At 36.5% G+C, this 20,390-nt stretch overlaps 2 protein-coding genes across 2 annotated transcripts; both read right to left on the reverse strand.

Annotated features, from left to right (window-relative positions):
- Positions 1 to 721: 721 nt before the first annotated feature.
- Positions 722 to 8,380, reverse strand: LOC116297616 (proton-coupled amino acid transporter 1). Its single transcript, XM_031705877.2, has 9 exons — positions 7,622 to 8,380; positions 7,023 to 7,113; positions 5,751 to 5,839; positions 5,012 to 5,095; positions 4,680 to 4,764; positions 4,326 to 4,595; positions 3,362 to 3,528; positions 2,897 to 3,066; positions 722 to 2,486 (listed from the first exon to the last, which is right to left on the reverse strand). Exons 1-9 carry the CDS (start codon positions 7,894 to 7,896, stop codon positions 2,245 to 2,247), a joined length of 1,473 nt encoding a protein of 490 aa, XP_031561737.2. The 5' UTR covers positions 7,897 to 8,380; the 3' UTR covers positions 722 to 2,244.
- Positions 8,381 to 9,627: 1,247 nt separating this feature from the next.
- LOC116297612 (ras GTPase-activating protein-binding protein 1) lies at positions 9,628 to 19,346 on the reverse strand. Its single transcript, XM_031705873.2, has 13 exons — positions 19,181 to 19,346; positions 16,515 to 16,647; positions 15,861 to 15,939; positions 15,426 to 15,602; positions 14,914 to 15,010; positions 14,685 to 14,826; positions 14,030 to 14,117; positions 13,754 to 13,916; positions 12,949 to 13,055; positions 12,170 to 12,341; positions 11,095 to 11,132; positions 10,915 to 10,974; positions 9,628 to 10,531 (listed from the first exon to the last, which is right to left on the reverse strand). Exons 2-13 carry the CDS (start codon positions 16,634 to 16,636, stop codon positions 10,268 to 10,270), a joined length of 1,509 nt encoding a protein of 502 aa, XP_031561733.2. The 5' UTR covers positions 16,637 to 16,647; positions 19,181 to 19,346; the 3' UTR covers positions 9,628 to 10,267.
- Between the last annotated feature and the right edge of the window lie 1,044 nt (positions 19,347 to 20,390).

Raw genomic sequence — 20,390 nt, forward strand, 5'->3', positions numbered from 1 at the left:
AATGTTGTTTTGAAGGAATAAGTCGGCTTTTTTCAGTAATGTAATAATCAGACGCGTTCAAATTTTCGTAATGTGGACAATTAATCTGTGAAACACTAATTACTAAATAGTACAAAATAGTGGAATTTGCATGAAATTGTGCTATTTAGTATTACTAAAGTTTCACGGCTATATTGTTTGCACTCTATATGACAGCTTTTACCAAGTATACGAATCTCGCTCGAATAGACAATGGTTTCGTCTTGGCTTGTCAATCGACTGATATAAATAGTGTTATATTATAATAAGCTCACTGCTTTATTATTTTACCCAATAAAGATTATTATTACTATTATTATAATTATATTATGACATTTCAGTTAACCAAGCAATTTCATACATTCACCAGAAAATACAGTTCTCTTTCCAATGGTTATGAACCGTGAAAAGATGAAAAAACTGACGTTTCGGACGCTAGTCCTTCGTCGGAGTCACTCCGACGAGGGACTAGCGTCCGAAACGTCAGTAAGTTTTTTCATCTTTTCACGGTGTATAATTTACCTTTTCCTCATTACTGTTTCATTAGAAACACCGACGCAGTTCACACTAGTTTTTAGCTAGTTATATTTTCTAATGGTTAGTAAATTGAATACAATTGACAGTTTTCTCAAGGTTGCATGTGCATCTAACTTGACAGCCCACAAAACTGAAAAACGCGAATTCAGTAAAATTGAGAAGACAGTTTTATACTTATGAATAATCAATTTCATTATTCTTATCGAAAAAATTCATACAATGCAGCATCAATACTCATCATGAACTTTGTATTCTGGTATCGTGGGCCGTTTTAAATTTGGATGCGCACGCAACCTTGAGAAAACGATCTATAGAAAAGTATTACTATGACATATTGTCTTCCCAAGTAATGTTCTTCGCCATAGGAAAGCAGTTGTCTCTTTATGGCTGGCAAATTACATGCAATAGAGAAGTATTATGCGTGTTTTACCAATCAATTTCGCCCCAGTCTGCTTGTCATTGGTTAATCGAGGAAGTAGCTTAAGGCACATAATATGGATGAAGAATGATCCTTATACTTTCCTTTTTGCGTAGGAAATCCTAGTGCACCAAGCCGGAAGATGAGCTAAAAGATAAAGGAATCTAATATATAGCTATTACCGAGTCTTTGTCTGGTTTGTGAGCTTAAAATGCCGGCTAGACGACGCTACTCACTTTAGTGATTTCTGGAAAGAGATAAGATGAGAAATAAACACTACTCAAAAAATGTGGAGAAAAACACCAAAATAAAATAGCAAAAATAAAATAATATAAATCTATCTTCGGCCATAAGTTTTATAAAAACTATGGTGGATGAAACACACTGAGCCAGCTTAGGGATAGGGTAGGATAAAAAAAACCTGTATTTATAAACCTACTGATGATTTGGATAAAAGAGGCATTAAAAACCTTTTTAAAATAGCTGTATTACGAAAGAGTTTTTAAAAAACCTTGTATTGTGAATGCTTTGAGTATAATCGAACATAGATAGTTAAAAATGTATCAGTAGGTCTTAAATTTAAAGTTAATGCTTAACCAACATTATCATATACTTGGCGTAGACTCTTTGCGTATTATTTTCATGCAGATCAAAGAAAATACCCCTTTTTGATGAGCGGATGTTGAGATCGCATGGATGATGTCGAAAATGTGAGAGGAAAATCCAGTTTGTTCCTTAAATCTTTCTTGAGGTCAGCCAGCCATTCCCATCACGTTTTACTGGGAAATATACGCCACTCGTATTTTTCATACAAACTACATCAGGGACCTGAGTAATATATTTTCCATATCTTCACTAGCGAGGATATCGATGACGTCACTTGCGATTTTTTCCCGCTCACTTGAGGCGCGTTAAAAGAGTTTTTATTTGTGGATTTGTCTATATATAATAAAAAGAAAATTACACGTTCTCTTGAAGATATGAAGTTTATCTTCTCGTGTTGAAAAATATTTTTCACCACTCCAAGATAAACTTCATATCTTCGCGCCACCGTGTAATACCCTCTATGTATGTTCCCCGTAAGCGTTTCTAGAAAGCAAAGAAATAATACACAAGGGAATAAAGTGTGGTGTGAAACAGGGAAAGCAAAGGAAAGCAGTCTCCTTAGCAGACGTTTTTCCTATCGGTCAGCGAAGCTTTCGGGCAAACACGACAATAAGCTGCTGAGGAGACTAAGGAAGGCACTGAGCCCAAGCTAAAAGATATTACTATCATGCCCGAAAATTTTTCACGATATCCACAATAGTGGCAAACAATGCGGCTGCAGCTCCCAGGACTCCAAATACGATGATGAACAAGTCTTTACCAAACACAAGCCTGGTAAGAGTGTTGTCATAATGAAACGTAAGGATATGGATAGCAGCAGGTAAGATGAGAGCAAGGGATGTACTACCAATAGCACCCACTAGAGAGATCAGGTCACCAAGCTGGGGTATACCAACTGCTAGACCAGCTAGAATAACAAATATCAGTGATAAGAATTAATATAGAGCTCGACATGACGTAGCACTGAAACGGCTTCCCATGGGCATTGGAATGGTTATTGTACGAGTAGTAAACGTACGCGGTACTCGCTTACAGCATATACACGGTACGACATGCCGTAACATTGAAATGGCTTCCCATGGGTATTGGAATGATTATTGTACGAGTAGGAAACGTACGGTACAGCATATACACGGTACGACATGCCGTAACTTTTAAATGGCTTTCATTGTCTTCCAGTAATTCATCCAATCACAGCACGTAGTTATACAGTTACGGTAAGATACGGTACGGCTACAGAACGGCCAAGGCCATTACCGTATCCTTTCCTACATCTATGTAAACTGGTAAGTAGTACAAAAATACTAAACAATTTACCCGTTAATAACACCGTGAGCGTACGAACCACATAATCCACTAGGGTTTTGTACTGTTCGGATATTCTCTTCTGAATGGGAGGAATAATAATAGTCATCGGCACGTAAAATTGGATAAAGTATGTCAGCAGGACTGAACAAGCGAAAACCAACTTAACTGCTGTATAGTACCTGGAAAAAAACAGTCCTGTGTAAGTTTTGACTCTACAATAATTGAATGGATGAATCGATGGATGGATAGCAAATGGATGGATAGCGAATGGATGGATAGCGAATGGATTAGTAGACGGATAGATCGATGAATTGTTGGATGGATGCATAGAGTGGGTAGAGATGGACGGATCGATAAATGGGTATAATGGAAGGGTGAGTGAGTGTAACAAAGAATGGTAAAATGGAGAATAAATAGAAGGAACGGTGGAGGAACAGATGGACAGAATAATCCTGATAGAAACACTAGACTTACGGTGTGTTTGGTAGATTGAGTGTAAAGCTACCAAGACATTGTGTCCCACACGATAAATACCCTAGTACACTCATAAGAAGATAGATTAGAGTCACGATACCCATACCAACATTGAGAACCAAGTAGAAATAGCGAGGAAGAGCCGTCATGTTTTCTACAGGAAGGATCTACGAACACGAACATCGTATATACGTATGATTAATAATGGATGTTATAGTAATTTTCCATGGTCCTCCCCTCCTTTTATTAAACTTTCAAGATCTGTCTTGTTCAACGTTTCTTTGTTTACTCTATCTTATCAGAAATATTATACTGTGCGCTCAAAAGGTTTTCGAACCGAAAGTTTTATTCATAGACCTATACTTAGGCCCTGGCTAAACGAGGAAACATGTTTTCCTAAATGTTTCCTAAGGTGGAAAGACTGTCAGGAAACATCGGGAAACAATGTTTCCATGCGTCTTGGAAACATGAAATATTTCTGCCGCACAGCAAAAACATTTTTTGCGTCTTGGAAGCAAAATTTGTTGCATGCAGCAATGTTTCGCATGTGGCTAAACTGGGAAACATCGAGGAAACATGCGCGCGGTAAACAGGTTTCTGGAAACATGTTTCCTCGTTTAGCCAGGGCCTTAAAGTTGCGCTATCATACGAAACCGAAAACATTGAGGGCGGGCCGCAAAACTAAAAGAAAACATTGGGGATGAAAGTACGCATTAGAAACAAAAAAATCATCCTTTAGTTTCTCTTCGAAAAAAATTTTTTTTGATATATTCAGTGTTGAATTTCGTAGCTGGTCCGAGGTTTGAAAGCGCGCGCGCTATGTTGAGAAGATGTCCATGGCCTTCAAGCCGCGTAAATAGCTCTCTTCCCTCCCACCCAAACAAGTCCATCTTTAATACATCCCACACTTCCATCTCATCAACTCCTAATATTACCAGTGATCGAATTCACTGACACTACTTACCACACCGATCCCTTCAAAAGTAAACACCACAGACCCGAACGTAAGAGGTAAGGTCTTCCATCCTGCAAAAAGTGGCAAATCTTTCGGATCTTTTATCGTCCTTGCGGCATAAACAAGGACACACACAGTACCGATCACATATAAGACGTTAGAAATCGTCGACATGATAGCAATAACTTTCAATGTACGAATATAAGACATTAGAAGAACGGGTAGAAGAATGATGGCGACCCATAGTTTGACATTTACATCAAAATGACCATGGAATGTCTGGGGACAAAGGCGTTAGATTTAGACGTTAGAATCTAATCAGAACTTTGATATTTGAACATTTATGATAACTAAATTAAATACCTGCTTAAGTGTCTCGGCGACAAACAAGAGATATATACAGCAAAATCCCAGCATAGATATGACAAGAAATGTGTTGACAATTATCCTAAAATGACAAGATCACCCAATAAATTTGATGGAATTTAGCAGAGTCAATCCATGCACTTTACTGTCGGACACACCCGCTTAACATGGACACCTGTCATATATTGTACCCGCGGATGGTAAATTTGCCTGTACAAAGTGGAAATCCCGTAACTACTTTCATTAGTGCAATAGAGACTCCATGTTGTTGATTGTCGTATCGACCACTAATCACATCTATCAGCGTCAATAACAAAACACATAATCACCTTCCAATGTAAGATTTCCTTGGGTAATACTGACCAATGCACGATTCTGCGACATCAGCATAAGTTTGGAAAATATCCTTCTTTCTGGACATATGGAGAAGAAAATAAAGTTATCACAATGCATAGTGCCTCAAGGTGCGCTAATATCTAAGTTGCGCAACTTGGCAAATACATGACAAATACATAGCAAATAGACCTGTCAATTCAAATGCCATGTGCAGAGTATTAAACAGATAGTTATTTGCCACATTGTTCTTTGCAAATGCTTACAAAGCAAAAATGTTGTGCATTCACCATATTACTGCACCTGTAGAACATAAATTAAGGATGGATTGTTCATTGTGCCCCCATTACCCTAAACCTTTGTTTCTTCTAATGTTTTTCTCTTTCCCGATTCATCGAAAATGGCATTAAGACTTAATTATATACAGCAAAGGATAACATGGTGTGCAGAGCAGAATGGGCTTGACGAATAGTGTGAAGGTCTCATGTGCCTCCTGACACAATGAGTTAAGATTATGAGGATGATGATGATAATGAAAAAAAAATATAGCAATAATATTGGATTAAAACACAAAGTGTCCTACTCAAACAAATCTTTGGCAGGGAAAAATTACTATCATGGGAGTCAATCTATAGATCTGTGTCATGGTTCTATCAAATTGTTAGCTAGGCTAATTATAGCCTGCATCCTGAATGGTTGATAGCCGTGAAATCAAGCCTATTTAGGAATATTTACCTGTCAGAATGGACATGACTGCATTGAACTAAAAGCCTCATACAATGAATAGAGGTAACAGCCACAACTATCAGCAAAATGGGACCAGCCTGCAGAAGCCAAAAAGATATATATATGTATACACGATGTCTGTACACACTTGATTGCAGAAAGGTTGTAGTATACATTTATACATATATCTAATGAGATGCAAGATATCAAATGAGATGCAGAATGTAAAACATGCCTAAATACGACTGCTTAGCCACTACATTTTGTGGAAAATACTTTTTTAACTTGACATTATGTCTCTAATACAATAGAAGATAAGTAAGACCAAATAAGTTACTGTTTGAGGGGACATATTTCCAAGATGTCATCTATTTCATCCCCTAAAACAGTCCCAAAATGCACTTGGCTTGGCTAATTATGTATACGAGTCAATTCCAAAGGTTCCCATTCCCCCCCGGGCAACCCCCCGGGCATTTGACTTTTTGGGAAAAAATTGGTCAAAATCCCCACCATGCGGGTCAACAAAATGATCAGATGCCCCACCGTTCAGCCTGTCCGATGAATCTCTAATTTTACCTAAAAAGTACAAAACTGAGCCTGTATACATCCAACAAGTTTCATGTTAAGTACCTTTTGTGATCGTTTTATCATTTATAGCTTTAATTTTATAAGAATTGAGACTTGAAATCTTTGCCGACTTTGGAATTAGCGTAAAAATATTTACTGTTTTGGACTCCAAAAACTTATCTTCATCTACTCGTTCTGTACTGTCATCCACATTGAAAAGTTTTGCTTCTTTTTCTTTTAAATTCCAAGCTTTTCTTTTCCTGTTTTTCAAAGAAGCGACAAATATAAGATTGTATTTTGGAACCAAATTTTTGTGGCGATTCCATTTCAATGAGATCGTAATCAATTCGAAGTTCCACCTTTCCTTTGAATAGAGTGCGTAAAGAAATCCGCCAAAAAAGCTTTTCTAACTTCTCTTGTGCCATCCCAGATTTTAAACAAAGGTATTTGGATTTTTTTTTTTTGGATTCACAGGCGAACCAGAGTCCTCTAAGCACCATCCAAGCGTCAAATTTTGCAATACGCTAATTTATGCAAATTAGATAAGGGCCACTAGCGATATTTAGTCAAAAGTCAAATGCCCGCTCGTTCGGACATATATTCAATTCTCCACTCTACGGAACTTGACTACGGTCAAATGCCCGGGGTATGTCCTGGATGACGGGAACCTTTGGAATTGACTCATGCATTATAGATAAGTAATAATCTCATTACCAGAAGTCCTGCATTCATCATAGCGAAAGGTAAACTCAACGACCCTATTCCTAGATTCCCTTTAATCACATGCATTAGGCTTGCTGTTATCCTGAAAACCATAAAAAAACATAAAAAACAAAATAAATTCATGTACCAAATCTGTACAAAACAGAAGTTGAAGAACAACATAACCGAAAAAAAACCGAATATATCGAGACCGAACTATCCATACGAACAATGCGAACCAACCCTCCCTATACTAAGGTCAAAAGAAGATTTAACTTGAGTCACCAACAGATCACGAGATAATAAAATAGCAAACAAAATGTGGGGTATAACATATATATTATATATTAAAAGAACTGAAGGGCAAAATTGAAAACGTATTCAAGTCTTCTGCACTCAGTGATATTTAATATTCATACTGAAAATCCTGCACTGATTAATAATGGAAACATCTTCTACATTTACATGATACAATTATCACGCTAAAAAAGTAAAAACCTCTAGAGAAAAGTTATCAAAAGAAGAGGAGAATATCGACAACTACAGCCTTCGTACCAGTTATCCTGGGAAATAAATAATAAAGGTTTATTAGTTTATATATCTTGACTCACGAAGTAGTGTTCTCCAAGTATTGACTTCTATCTATTTCTAGCGTGTTAGGGAAGTCTTCTTTCGATTCGCTTTGGTTCGGTAACGTCGAGTAGCTTTCACTTGGATCCTCTAGGAGTAACGACTTCTCAGATTCTTGATAGCCATTACTAGCAGGGTTTAATGATGTGGCTTCGGGGTCGTTTCTGGTTATCGAGGCGTCCATCTTGTTGCAAGAAATGTAATGCAATCTATCGAGTACGATATTACATTCACCACAGGGAGCCCAATCTACCATCCGTCTTTTCTCTAAAACAACATCACTATTGATCTATTTTCAGTTTTGAATAGAGCAAAGGTTTCTGTATATTTTTTTTTACGTATTTCACTCTTATTTACGTTACGAGAATGATTTTTCTCGAGGTCTCAGGACTGCAACTAAGATTCCAACAACCCACCAGTACCCCACTACTGCAATCTTTGACCCCACCTTCTGCCCTAAGAATTATACTATATAAGAATAATATTTTGTTACCTATCATGAACCTATAACTCTGGACAGTACCTCGATTCCTGGCAGTATTCAGCAGCAATCTAATGCCGTTGAAACAAATAACTGCACCATAATCTGAACTTCACTACTTAGAAGAGTGAGCCTTGCATGACAACACTAAAAGCAGGTGCTATGGTGCGTAGGAGACTATATATTCTATTGAGTACAAATACTAAAAGCATGGTGTTATTTTACTACCACTACCTTATTCAAATTTGTATTCCCTCATAAGAATAGTAAGACAATTGTTGCTAATTAATAATAATGATAATAATAACAATGATAATATTTAAACATGATTGATATTACAGCATGGCTGATGTGGTCGTGTATAACTTTAAGACTATAATAAAATAATAATTATTGGAGACGAAAAGAAAACATTAAAATAATGAATAAAAGAAAAGAAAGTGTGCAAGGGATTCTGGTAGTGGTAGTAGATGATGCTATAAAGCAAGTGTCCTATTGAGCAATAGAAAACAATGGGGATAACAGTTTATAGTGCTAATTATGTTTTATGGCAAGTGTTTGTTCTCTTACAGTGCCTCCATCAACTCAGCGAATCTCTTAGAAAGGTGTAAACAGCTATTTAAAAAAAAGGTTGGCCAAGGTTTCGTATGTTGTATAACAAGCTTGAAAAAATATACTGGAAACATGCAGTCAAACCCAGTTAAACCTGAAAGTTTGGTAAAATTCCATGTTGTTGTAACCTTTTGCCAGTTGGATACATACCTCCAATAGTGCATTCTGGGCTTGGTATGCAACATGTGACAAAAACCTTTACCAATCTATTTTGCAATAACTGAATTCTAGCATTTGAACACCCAACTTGCAAGTCGATTTTTTTTCCGTCATGCTAACATTGCACAACATTTCAACATCTCAGATGTCATTATCCAGTACACTTGAATAGAAATAGCAAGCTAAATATGTTGCAGAAGATTGTAAGCATATTTTAATTTCCATTTGAATGTTTTTTATTAATGACATCTGGAATGTCGAAATGTTGTACAATATTTTATCACTGATTTTGTCGTTCGATGTTTACAAAAATCTCTGCTTTATGTAAAATATTCCCAGAAATATCTTAGTACACGGATATAAACTTACTTCAAACAAATTCGATGTACATGAAGTGAGCAAACTGATTATCTTGAGAGACCATACACTATTCTATTTTAGACCATTTTGATATATCATGGTATAAATCTTGGTTGGATGAAAGCGTGGACCAAAGCCACGGTTAATAGACCATTTTTGAAGTGAACTACCACTGCGTTCTTTGATTACATACTCATTCATAAAGGGGTGTCCAAGTATTCAAAAATACCAACGGAAAAGTAAAGAATGCAGAATGTCAACAATACAAATACTTCAAAACTCCAAGGACCCTCTCTGGAATGCATGTATATTTAAAGTCATTCCATACGAAATGGAAGCTAACCCGGCCTGTAGAACTAGAGTATTGTGCACCTCTAACATATAAATATCAGTTTATTTATTCCTCATTATTGTGTTCTAAAAAAACCAGGATGACAACAATATATCCTTCCACTTCCAACGTATGTAGGATTGCTTTGATCTTGGTATCAAAATTGGGTCAGAAAGGCATTGCTAGTTCAATAGAGAGGCAAGTACTGAACATCTGCATGAAGACTGTCTGGTAGAATAACTGGGCAATAAGCAAAGTAGGGCATATGAAGGAAAAAAATAATACATTTTATGCTATGTTCTATGGGCACTCTTTGGTATATTAAATTCCTGATCCAATTCTTTCATCTTCATTTGCTCTTTGAAACGTTCTGTTTTCCTTTTGATTCATAGCTTCAAACTATGAATAATCAGAATTTTAATACATTGAGAAGAGTGTATATATTTTCTTTTAACACATAAAAACAAACTAAAAGACATAGAAAAAAGAAAGGGTTGTAACTGTATTAATAACGAACAAATTCAATTCATTCACTATGCAAATAAAGATCCACATTTCAAGAGCTTTAAATGCAGGGGGATTGCTTTAATATATATTTTCATTTCTGCCAAAATATTGCTTTAAGAGGCGATAAAAAAATTGAGGGATAATGTTGTCTAAGCGTCTCACATGACTGAAAGTGGGTTACTTGGCAATTTTCCCGCCCCGGCTTGAGGATCCACTGCTGCGGCGAACGCCTCTTTGATTCCCGCCAAACCCTCCACCACCACGTCCATTCGCACCAGCTCCACTAGGTGCTGTGCGACTCCCTGGTCCTCCGCCACCACTGCCACGCCCACCACCTTTACCGCCAGCAGCTCCTCTTCCTGCACTGGCAGGTGCATCACGACGTGCACCACTTGGCTTCTTTTCTTCAATGTTTATTTCGTGTGTTCCAATTTTGATTGGCTTGAAAGAAAAATGACAGAATTAGATTTTGATTTACCCCCATTGAACCCAGGGTCTTTTTCTTTACCTTGTAGAGAAAAGAAGACCCAGATGGGGCTGGTCATGTGCCCCCAGAATCTGGAAGGTTACTAACTTTCTAATGAGGGACAAAATAATACTGTACCATCACCCATAATGAGTAAAGTATTTACATAAGATAGTAAGCTTAACAAAATTAATAAGCAATGATATTGAATCAGGTCACCATTATTATAGAAAATTATATTCAACTGACTCGCCAAAATGCTGTAAATTATTTTTGTTAAAAACCTTTTATTCCTACAGTACTCATAATAAAGTTTTTGGAAAATTGTTATTATTATGAATTTTTCTCTGGAAATTACCTTCTCTAACAGTATCTGCTTGACAGGATCTGGGCTGTTGAAGATGACAAATCCAAAGTTCTGAAATGTAAATAAATGGATTATATTAAACATCAAGTGTAAAAATTATTTTACTTAATGAAATTGAATGTCCATCCAAAATATCATTATAATAACTATAAATAATAACTAATAAGATACCTTTGGGTTAAGTCTGATCTCCAGAATAGATCCATACTCTGAAAATAAGAAAAATATTGTTAAACTGGACTCTAAGGAATTATAATTTCATCTCTTTATCTTCACTTCGAACTTGACAGTGGAGTCAAGGGCACCAAAACATTGTTCTTTAGAGTGTAAGCAATTAATCCGTGAAACACTAATTACTAAATAGTACAAAATAGTGCTAATTAAACAAATAGAAAACAATGGAATTTGCATAAAATTGTGCTATTTAGCATTAACGGCAACAATGATTGTCGCAAGACCAAAGAAATGCGGCTTATACACCTATTGGGCACTCTTAGTCCCAACGGGATTAATGAACGCTTTACTTTCAACTAACCTTTTCTTTTGTCTTTTGATTGTTTGTTTTTGTTTCCTTGCCTACCTTGCTCTCACTGGTTTCTTTTGTCTTATTCTATCATATATACACTCCTTTCTACCACTTCTTTCTCTTTTACTCCAACGAAGGACTAGCGTCCGAAACGTCAGTTTTTTCATCTTTTCACGGTGTATAATTTACCTTTTCATCATTACTGTTTCATTAGAAACACCGACGCAGCTCACACTAGTTTTTAGCTAGTTATATCTATTTAGTATTACTAAAGTTTCACAGTTATATTGTTTGCACTCTAAAATATAATCTTCCCTAACACCTATTATTGTGTCAGAAGGAAATTGCTAGCTCTGGGTGTCAATGTTTTGGCTAGTGCAAGACTATGTTGCATGCCGTGTGATTGAAACCAATGAATAATGATAGGCTGCTGGTCCCCTGTGGAGCATATATGGTCCTCCTACAGCGCATACCGTTCAATTATAGTAAATGCAAACTATTAATTAATAGCGCTTCTTAATTTGGGTTTAATGTTTCCCCTTTTCAGACCACATGTCATTCCCTTAAGAATAAGATTTTTTGTTTGAGTTGTATCTCTATTCATGTGTCTTCTCATGTGAAACCGTTAAACAAAGAAATTATACTCTAGGGAAGAACACATGATCTCGGAATGGGAAAACATTATGCCTTAAGCTATAAGGGTCTATTATCACTACTTACTAGAGAACACTTCTCTGACTTCAGCATCTTTGATCCCATTTGGCAGGTTTCCAATGAACACCTGATGATCATCTGGTGCGTTCCTTGCAGCCATGCGTGCCTCTTTGGTTACAAACCCTGGTCTTTCACGTGGTGGGGCAGGCTTAGCTACAGCAGGCTGGACCACTGGACGCTAGGAGATTAAAACATAATATGAGATCAAAATCCAGGATTTGATGATGATGGTACTGGGCAACCCCACCCCTCCCTGGGTGTTTTTGAGGTGGCAGTTGTTTTGAACTTATCCTGAAAGGCACTTGACCAAGCCTCTTCATGTCTCTTCTGAGACTTAGCCTTCTAGTGCTTTTTCAAATGACAAAATAACAAATGCATTTGTTTCAAGATACAATGCATTTGTTTAATGATGCTACGGATCTCACTTAACTGTGGTTGCATGATAGAAATTAACCACAAAGATGCATGTCTCTGTCAACAAAAGCAAAGGGATGTGTTTATCCATGGGGTGGCATTAGGGATAGTAATATTGTGTATGTTCTGTACATTTTCCTACTTTTTGTCCCTTTTTCTCATTTTTTTCTATTCGAAATGTTTTCTTAATTATTGCTATTTCATGATGTGAGTAAATAAATGATCATACAAATTGCCCCATGACTTAAATACATTCCTTTGCCCTTTGTGGGCAGAGTGGTACATTCTCGATGCCTGAAACACAGCATATTTTTCTCACATGAAACCACTGTTCAGTGAGATCTTTAGTAACTATAATAAATCTAACTTACTGGTGGTGTAGCCTTGGGTTGTGGTTTAGCTGCTGGTGCTGGTGCAGCAATACTGGGTCCGCCACTGGATCTTACTAACAAGTCTGCCCAGGTTTTGGGTTTCTCCTCTGTAGAACAAAAATGACAGCAAAATAAATTGCAATACGCTTGCAGTGAAGTCCCATTATCTCGAACTTCAGGCCTTGATTTGTTGAATACTCTGGTTTTTAGTTCTTTATTGCTCAGTGTTAACCTTAATAGCATGTCAAATATTCTTTAGTATTAGTAACAGTCTGTGGTAATGAGGTGAGAAATGTATACGAAGGAACAATAAAATATTGTTTTAGAAATGCACAGGTTTGTCTCAATTCTGAATATTTTTTTGTGATCAACACCGAGCAATATAGAACTCAAAACTGGAGTATAGAGGCTTTGCACAATCAAGTGATGGCAGCCATGACAGGAGGCACAACAATAAAGTCTTTTTTCCATGGGAAACTGAATTCTTTCTCATTAAGATCAGATTAGACCAGATTCAATTGTTCCTGCCTCCTGTCATGTGATGGTGCAAAGCCTCTATTGTGTCACTACTATTTCATCCTTGATAGATATCTTGGTCCTCGGTTCAGGTTCAAGATAATGGGATTCCACTAATACACAAGGGTACGTGGGAACAATGATACAATGATTTACTTGATTGATAATCGTCTACTGACAATTAACATTACCCAATATTTTTCTTAATCAGCTCACAGTATTATGGTAAACTGTGAAGCAAAAGGTGGTAAACGTGAATGCATATGCTGTACGTCAACTGATAACAAACCTTGTTTGGGAGATTCCTGTACTGGTTCATCATCCCTTGCATCTCTGAACATGTCATTGGGTGCTTCATCACTTGGCACTTGCTGAAGATGAGCTGTATCAGGTTCTTCTGGCTCTGCATTCTTTAGGTCAGGCATTTCAATGGCAGGCTCATTCAGTGCCACCTATTAGGATCAATAATGGAATAGATTAATACTTATACCAAGATATGGGCTCAAAACTGCACCAGTTTTATCACAACCAAACTAAAAAACAAACAGTAAGAGCTGTCTAGTACCTCAGTAAGTTGTTTGTCAACCACAATTTCTTGTAGTTCTTGTGACTCTTCCTGCATCAATTGATTCTGCATCAAACCAGAACTTTCACTGCAACAAACAAATGAGCCAAACAAATGTTATACCCATCATCATAATTATGTATCCTGAACCACTAGCTATAAATTCAAGTAGTCGGGGTTTTAACTTCTGTCAATCCAATTTCTAATCGTTCGAATTAGTAACTTTTGTCATTGACTGAGGCCAAGAACCCAGACATATAGGAAAATAAGGAAATAAGGAGAAACTATAGGCTGGGTGGTGGTATTGTACAGCCTGGCTACTAAAATACTTGAATTGTGCTGGATATCGAAAGACCTCATACAAGAGATCAACATGCCAATAGTCCCCTTCACAGTTCCCTGCGCCATCTTGAAAGGTAGCCCTGCCTTCGCATCGAAGGGAGACAAACGGTGAGCTTACGATGATAGAGACATGTAACTAATGGTCCAAGGTGTAAAAAAAATGTCTTTATCATCGCAAGCTCACCGTTTGTCTCCCTTCGATGCATAGGCACAGCTACCTTTCAAGATGGCGCAGGGAACTGTGAAGGAGACTATTGATTTTCATATATTTGCACCACAAGAATGCTGACAATACTATGAATAAGGTACCTACCTATTGTTCCTGATGGGGTCTGTGTAGTACAGATTAGTAGCAGGAACATCTTGAGCAACGTTCTGTACCAGAACAGAATCTTGTTCATAGTTTGTCACTCCATTTGTCACTTGGTTGTTTGTTTCTTCTTCACCTTCAGAATCTTTTATTATTAGGTAAATAAATAAAGAAATAATTAAACTTACTTACTCTTTATAAAGGCCCAAGAAAGATTGATATCTTTTCTTACCTACTGTGCCGTCAGCAGTTTCATCACTTGTTTCCTCAGGGAAAACCTCATCTTGATACCTGAATATGTCGTTGTGGACATAGTACTTTCTTGTGTCCTGGAAAGGAGAGTGAAGACAAGATTCATGGTTATCATTGCCCCCTCGCAAAGCAGCTCAATTTGAAGGAAAAAACAAAAGAATTTCTATCTCCTGAAAATGGTAAAGCTAATGGTTATGTCCTCCAAATTGAGCTGCATTCTGACATACTGCACAGGGTCTATTGCTGATTTTCAATCATTCCCAGTGGAGTGATTTAATTCCATTCCATGTTGGATGATTTAACAAAAACATTCATTGACAAGACTATTGTTAAATTCATCCAAAATGGAGAATATGACATCATGTGCAAATGAAGAATGGTTACCACTTCAGCTAGGTCAATGTAGAAATATGTAAATAAGATAGTTGTTATTATAAAAGGGTAAAACTATATTAGTCACAATAAGTTAAACCTTAGTTTATTAAGTCCTACCTCTCCAGGAGCCAAGACAAAAGTCTGCATGAACCTGCGCATGGACTGTCCATTGTTGGATAGTTCTCCAGACACTTGGACGACTACCCCTTCTGACAGGGTAGAGTGACTGTCCACTTGCCTTATCTTAGTGCGACAGTCCACAAAGTTCAGGTCTTGGATTTTCTTATAGATAGCCTGTGTAAAACAATTGTTATTGCCAACTGCATTAAAAAGTGTCATCAAGCTCAAAATAATGCAAGGGCAATGGACGATAACTGGCTAAAATCTAATTATTCATTCGCACTCTTTAGATGGATAAAATGAATGGCTCTTCTACCTGTCCTCTTGACAGTCACATTGATCAGTCCAATGTGGCTTGTTGTCAAGTACATACTCCTTAGAAATAACAAATTCATCTTCACAAATTTCTAAACTTTTGGTTTTCTGTATTACCTCTTGGCCCATGACAGGCGTTTCAGAGTGGCCATTGGCAGAGTCTCCATGAAGAAATCTGGAATTTTTGGTGTAGAATCTAGACAAAAAAAGCAAGAACAATTAATATTTCTAAACTAAAAAGAGGAAACAGAACTCTGGTTCCAGTCGTATGAAGGGTTAATAGAGCTTTCTGATGGATAAATCTTATCAAGTAGATAAATTTATTGGATAACAGCATCGACTTATCTACTGGATAAGGATTTATCCCTTGGATAGTGCTATCCAGGCTTCGTACAACCGGGCCCTGGTTACTTTGTACTTTAAATTACACTGATTTTAGCTTTTAAAATTGAGATTTTTATATACTTTTATGTACTTAAAAAACAAACCAATGACCCTGTAATATGAAAAATTGGTATTCATCCCCCCCCCCCCCCCCCCGAAATTCGAAAATGTTACCATATTCTCTTAAAACAATTCCTTTCAGAAACAAATGTTGTAAAGAACTGTCAAAAATGATCTTGAAGAACAAAAATAGATTTTATTGAACAATTTTATGAATTACCTGGGCTTTTTTAATAAATACCAATGTATACTTTTAATAAAATCTTTTAATATCTAGATGGGAATATTGGGCAATATAAATATGATTATATCAAAGTTAAAATTTACCTGTGAAGTTTCAAAGGGTCTTGATTGAGTACAGTATAATATTGCCTTACAAATTCTCTGCCCACACACTGAGGGCTCAGAACTACTGGAGCTCGATCACGAACCACTGCCATCTGCACCATCACCTGTCTTACTGCAAGAAATAACAACAGTCAACATTATTTTTCTGCACCTATCTTAAATATTTTACTCCTAACGATACACTTGAACTTAATTTTTAATATTTTTTATTTTTTGATCACATACCAAAAATAATCCTAAAACAAACCTGTTAAAATTTTAAAAAACTACATTCACGATAAAATGCAATCATCATCAAAACAAATAACTGTATTTTTAAAACTAATTTGAATTGCAGAACGTTATATTTTGTTTGTCATAATGTAAATTAAGAATCCAAGTGGGAGAAGAGAAGACTCTTTATTACGGATGATTATTGATTATTGTGTACTTAACATATTTTAAATCAGATTTTTTAAACTGGGATGCTGAGAGAACACTTGGAAAGCTGGAAACTACTTTGGTACGCTTCAGGGTTTCCTTTGCTTCTCTCATGTTCTAGCAGCATCCCATGTGTTTAAATCAGAACATCTAAAATAGAAAACCGTTTTATCTAATGAAGATCATCACACAATGAGGTACCGATCACAAGAAATATCTTTTTACTGCAAACAAAACTGGAGCCTTGCTCTTTGTAATGAAAATAGTCATTTGTTCATGTAATAAATCTAGACATTGCTAGATACATAGACAAGCAAGCTGCACATACATAATATACAACGTAATTTCCCTGCATTGGTATAATTATTACTGTCTGACACTGCAGACTATAAATAATTGGAGCATTTTGTGATTAGTCTATGAGAATAGATTTATTTAGTTTGAATATACCTAGAAAAGCAACGGAATTGTGTATCTCTGCATTCTTAAAATTAAATTTATTTGTAAAGAAGGCAATATTTCTTTGCCATATCATAAACCTAAAATGAGTACAAAGTATAGGCTGCCATGCACTTACGTTGCTAGGGATATAAGTCAGATTTTCTTTTTTGTAATGCTTACAGTAAACTACAAAATTAAATCATACGTCTCTCCATGGAATTGCTTCACATTCAAGATAAATTTGAAAGAGTCCTATCCATATCTGTTGACCATCTTATTAGACCAACATTCCTGTTTAAAGGCTTATACATTTCGTTCATTTAGACTGAACACCACAGAACTCACCACCAGACAAAGTATTGAAGGTCTAACCAACTAAACTAGCTCAGCAAAAAATCTTCACTAGAATTAACTTAAGCACACGATTGTGAGAGGGAATTAGTGGTAGTTCATTCGTCTCTTACTCAAGGATTTTGGGTTCGATTCCTGGACACCAAATTATTGCAAGAAAAATTCATTGGGCTTTTAATTCTCTTGATTTTAGGGTTTTTCTTTGGGTTTTCCACTTTTTCTCCCTCTGCAAAACCTAATAAGCTGAAATCCTATTTGATCTGTGACTTACATGAGCCCAAAGGTTGTTTTTAAGGGTTAAACAAAACTTGTTGCAAATGGCTACTCAGTGCTAACATCATTATTATAACACTGTATTCTAATCATGCAATATTATTTCCAACCGGTTTGAAATTTTCTTTTGTATAATGGTCAATGGTTAGAACTGTGTGTCTATCTTGTACAAGAAAAAGAAAAATAATGATATCTTTGGATTGATTTTATAGGTCTTGAATGAATGACATATACATCCCTTTACATGAAAAATCTAAACCAAAATGATATTGGAAAAGCTTTAAAACACAGTACAAAATTTTGAGATTCTTGATTGCAGGAAGTCATAATACAAATAATGTAAAATACTACGAAAAACACCTGTAAAAAACAGTCTTTAGTTGACGAATCTCTAAGTGAAGAATCTATAATAGGTTCAAAAGCCTTTTAATATTAGCAGTATCATTTATTTTCTTAATAAAAGGAGAGAAGTGAAAGCATTGCAAAACAAGAGAAGACTTGGAAGAGTACGTAGAATAGGATCGTTATCGCCGTCAAATACAGTCGATATTAGCAACTGCAACCAAGCTATAGTCTAAATACTTAATAGAACTATCCGACAAAAAGGAAACAGTAATCAAAGTGCAATAAAACTTCAAATTCGAGAGCAAGTCATCGCCATACAAGCATATATATCATTTGTTAAAAAAAGAATTAGCGCGCCACTATTATCACAAACTAGTGTGCTTGGAGTTAAACCAAATCAAAATAGTTTACCACGACGCCAAAAAAAGCAAATTCACGTTGGATCTGTCTAGAATACTACCTAGTAGCCTCAAAAGTACGATAACAAAATATTACGAAAGGTTGATAATGGATCATACACCGGCATTTTTTAGGACGACTACTCGTGAAGTTCGTAGTTTAGTTTAGTTTTCACAGATTCCCGCAATCAATAGAAATTACAACTAAAGATGTCAGCTTTTGAAATGAAGTGAGGTTATGATCGAGATCAGTAGACCAAGGATTTAAAAAACATCGAGCAAAGCCCGCGTTTCACGTCCAAAGTCGCTAAAATCAAATGTAATGCCCAGCCCAACACGCGTTCGTTTTTGACCTGTTTTTCTTCACACACTGGCGTAAAAAAACTCTGAAAACTTAACTTTTAACAGCTTACCTACCTTGTAAATCTATCTAGTTCACAAAGAGAGAAGTGTAAAAGTCATTTCTGTTCCTTATAGCTGTGTTTAGTTGTTTTTTGAGGATGAAAATCGAGTTTAAAGTGCAGAGAATGGCAATGATTTTCAATCTTTTCCCTTCTCTTCCAACATGGAATCACATGCGCACATCATTCACTGCACATGCGCAATACATGTCCAGGCCGAAACTGAAGGGGAGGGCGGAGTAGGAATGGTGACTAGGGGGAAGAAAGGACGGTATTCGTCCAGCGAAAAACTAAATGGAATCAAATGGAATGGGATGGGATGAGATGGAACGAATGAAAAAAATTGAGAGAGGGAATAATAATTCATAAGATGGGGTAAGGTGTGAGCAGAAAAAAGTATGCTTGCTCATGTTTTGCACCCCACCAATGTGTAGAGCCTATTTTATATACCAATGCACAGATGCAGATCATAAACTCCTCATTTTTTTACTGACTTCATATCTGGCGTGGCCATTAGTCCAGTGATCTAACATGCTAAAGTAGGGTGGCCCATTGCTATCAGGGCCAAATTCAAGTGACTTGTGCATATTTTAGCGATTGTTGGCTTGGTAGCAAAAAATGTTAAACCATCTTTTGCCCGCCCCCCCCTTCTCTCCCTGGTTAAGTATTATATAGATTATAATGTCCCTGACTGCTGTCAGTGCAACCAGTGCAAGGTGGTGGACTGTGAATAGTTACTACGGTTACTTTTTTGCTGGCAGGGACAGTCCCTCAACCATTTTTTTGGAAGACAAAAGAAATACTTAGTGAAATTGTAGAGCCAGTCTAGAGGGGATTGAGGAGCATTATTCCAATTTTATATTATTACATTCTCAAAATACCTTCAAAGCCCTTCACCCCACTCCTTTGCCACTGTACTTCAAAAGTAGTTTTGCATGATGGCTTAAGTTTTTGATCTTCATTTATTGCAGCATATTTTCGCAGACATTTTATACCCTCCTGTACTTCTTAGTAAGTTTTGCCTCATATACATTATACCAGAAAAATGTGCAGCTTGAACGTTCTCACTGTATGGGAAAGAAATGACGATAAAGTCAAGCTAATTATGTGGGCTAAAAATCTAATGCATTTTCATCTTTACACAAGGACTGTTCTTTTCTTTATGTTTGCACTTAACTTTTGATCATGATTATTGAAATATTAGGAATCAAGAAAGATGCGATACA

This window comes from Actinia tenebrosa, unplaced genomic scaffold (genome assembly GCF_029948245.1).
Source record: "Actinia tenebrosa isolate PJP-AT-01 unplaced genomic scaffold, QUT_ActTen_1.0 PGA_scaffold6__47_contigs__length_16458017, whole genome shotgun sequence".
Lineage (NCBI taxonomy): Eukaryota > Metazoa > Cnidaria > Anthozoa > Actiniaria > Actiniidae > Actinia > Actinia tenebrosa.

Excerpts from the sequence above, each read along its gene's own strand:
- LOC116297616 (XM_031705877.2), bottom strand. The coding sequence starts at position 7,896 with ATGGTAGATTGGGCTCCCTGTGGTGAATGTAATATCGTACTCGATAGA. Across the intron at positions 3,067-3,361 it reads CTCAATCTACCAAACACACC|GTACTATACAGCAGTTAAGT; the intron begins GTAAGTCTAGTG and ends GTTTTTTTCCAG. Across the intron at positions 2,487-2,896 it reads GCTCACGGTGTTATTAACGG|CTGGTCTAGCAGTTGGTATA; the intron begins GTAAATTGTTTA and ends TTGTTATTCTAG.
- LOC116297612 (XM_031705873.2), bottom strand. The coding sequence starts at position 16,636 with ATGGTGCAGATGGCAGTGGTTCGTGATCGAGCTCCAGTAGTTCTGAGC. Across the intron at positions 15,940-16,514 it reads GACCCTTTGAAACTTCACAG|ATTCTACACCAAAAATTCCA; the intron begins GTAAATTTTAAC and ends TTTTTTGTCTAG. Across the intron at positions 12,342-12,948 it reads AACCCAAGGCTACACCACCA|CGTCCAGTGGTCCAGCCTGC; the intron begins GTAAGTTAGATT and ends TTAATCTCCTAG.